This window comes from Apaloderma vittatum, unplaced genomic scaffold, assembly GCF_000703405.1.
Source record: "Apaloderma vittatum isolate BGI_N311 unplaced genomic scaffold, ASM70340v1 scaffold26623, whole genome shotgun sequence".
In the NCBI taxonomy this organism is placed as follows: domain Eukaryota; kingdom Metazoa; phylum Chordata; class Aves; order Trogoniformes; family Trogonidae; genus Apaloderma; species Apaloderma vittatum.
In genome coordinates this window covers 7,260-7,497 of record NW_009707859.1, presented here as the reverse complement: position 1 = coordinate 7,497, position 238 = coordinate 7,260, and the positions used below count along the sequence as shown (strand labels likewise).

At 59.7% G+C, this 238-nt stretch overlaps 1 protein-coding gene across 1 annotated transcript in view; it reads left to right on the top strand.

The window, feature by feature from the left end:
• Positions 1–84: 84 nt before the first annotated feature.
• The window catches only part of TFEB (transcription factor EB), a gene marked incomplete at its 5' end in the record, with an annotated part of 3,147 nt that continues 2,993 nt past the window's right edge, over positions 85–238 (top strand). Inside the window, 1 exon segment of the mRNA XM_009866367.1 lies at positions 85–238. Coding sequence (XP_009864669.1) covers positions 85–238 — 154 coding nt within the window.

Here is a 238-nt window from a genome sequence, read left to right as displayed (position 1 = left end):
AGGTACAGCACTGGGGGGTGTTGCCCCCACGCCAGGGGCTGAGAGGGCTTAGGGAGATCCCTGATGGTTTTGGTCTCCTTGCAGGTTCAGTCCTACCTGGAGAATCCCACCACGTACCACCTGCAGAAGTCGCGGGACAAGAAGGTTCAAGCTTATCTCTCCGAAACCTACGGGAACAAATTTGCTGCCCACGTCAGCACCGTCAGCCACTCTCCCAAGCCACCCACCGCCGCGTCCC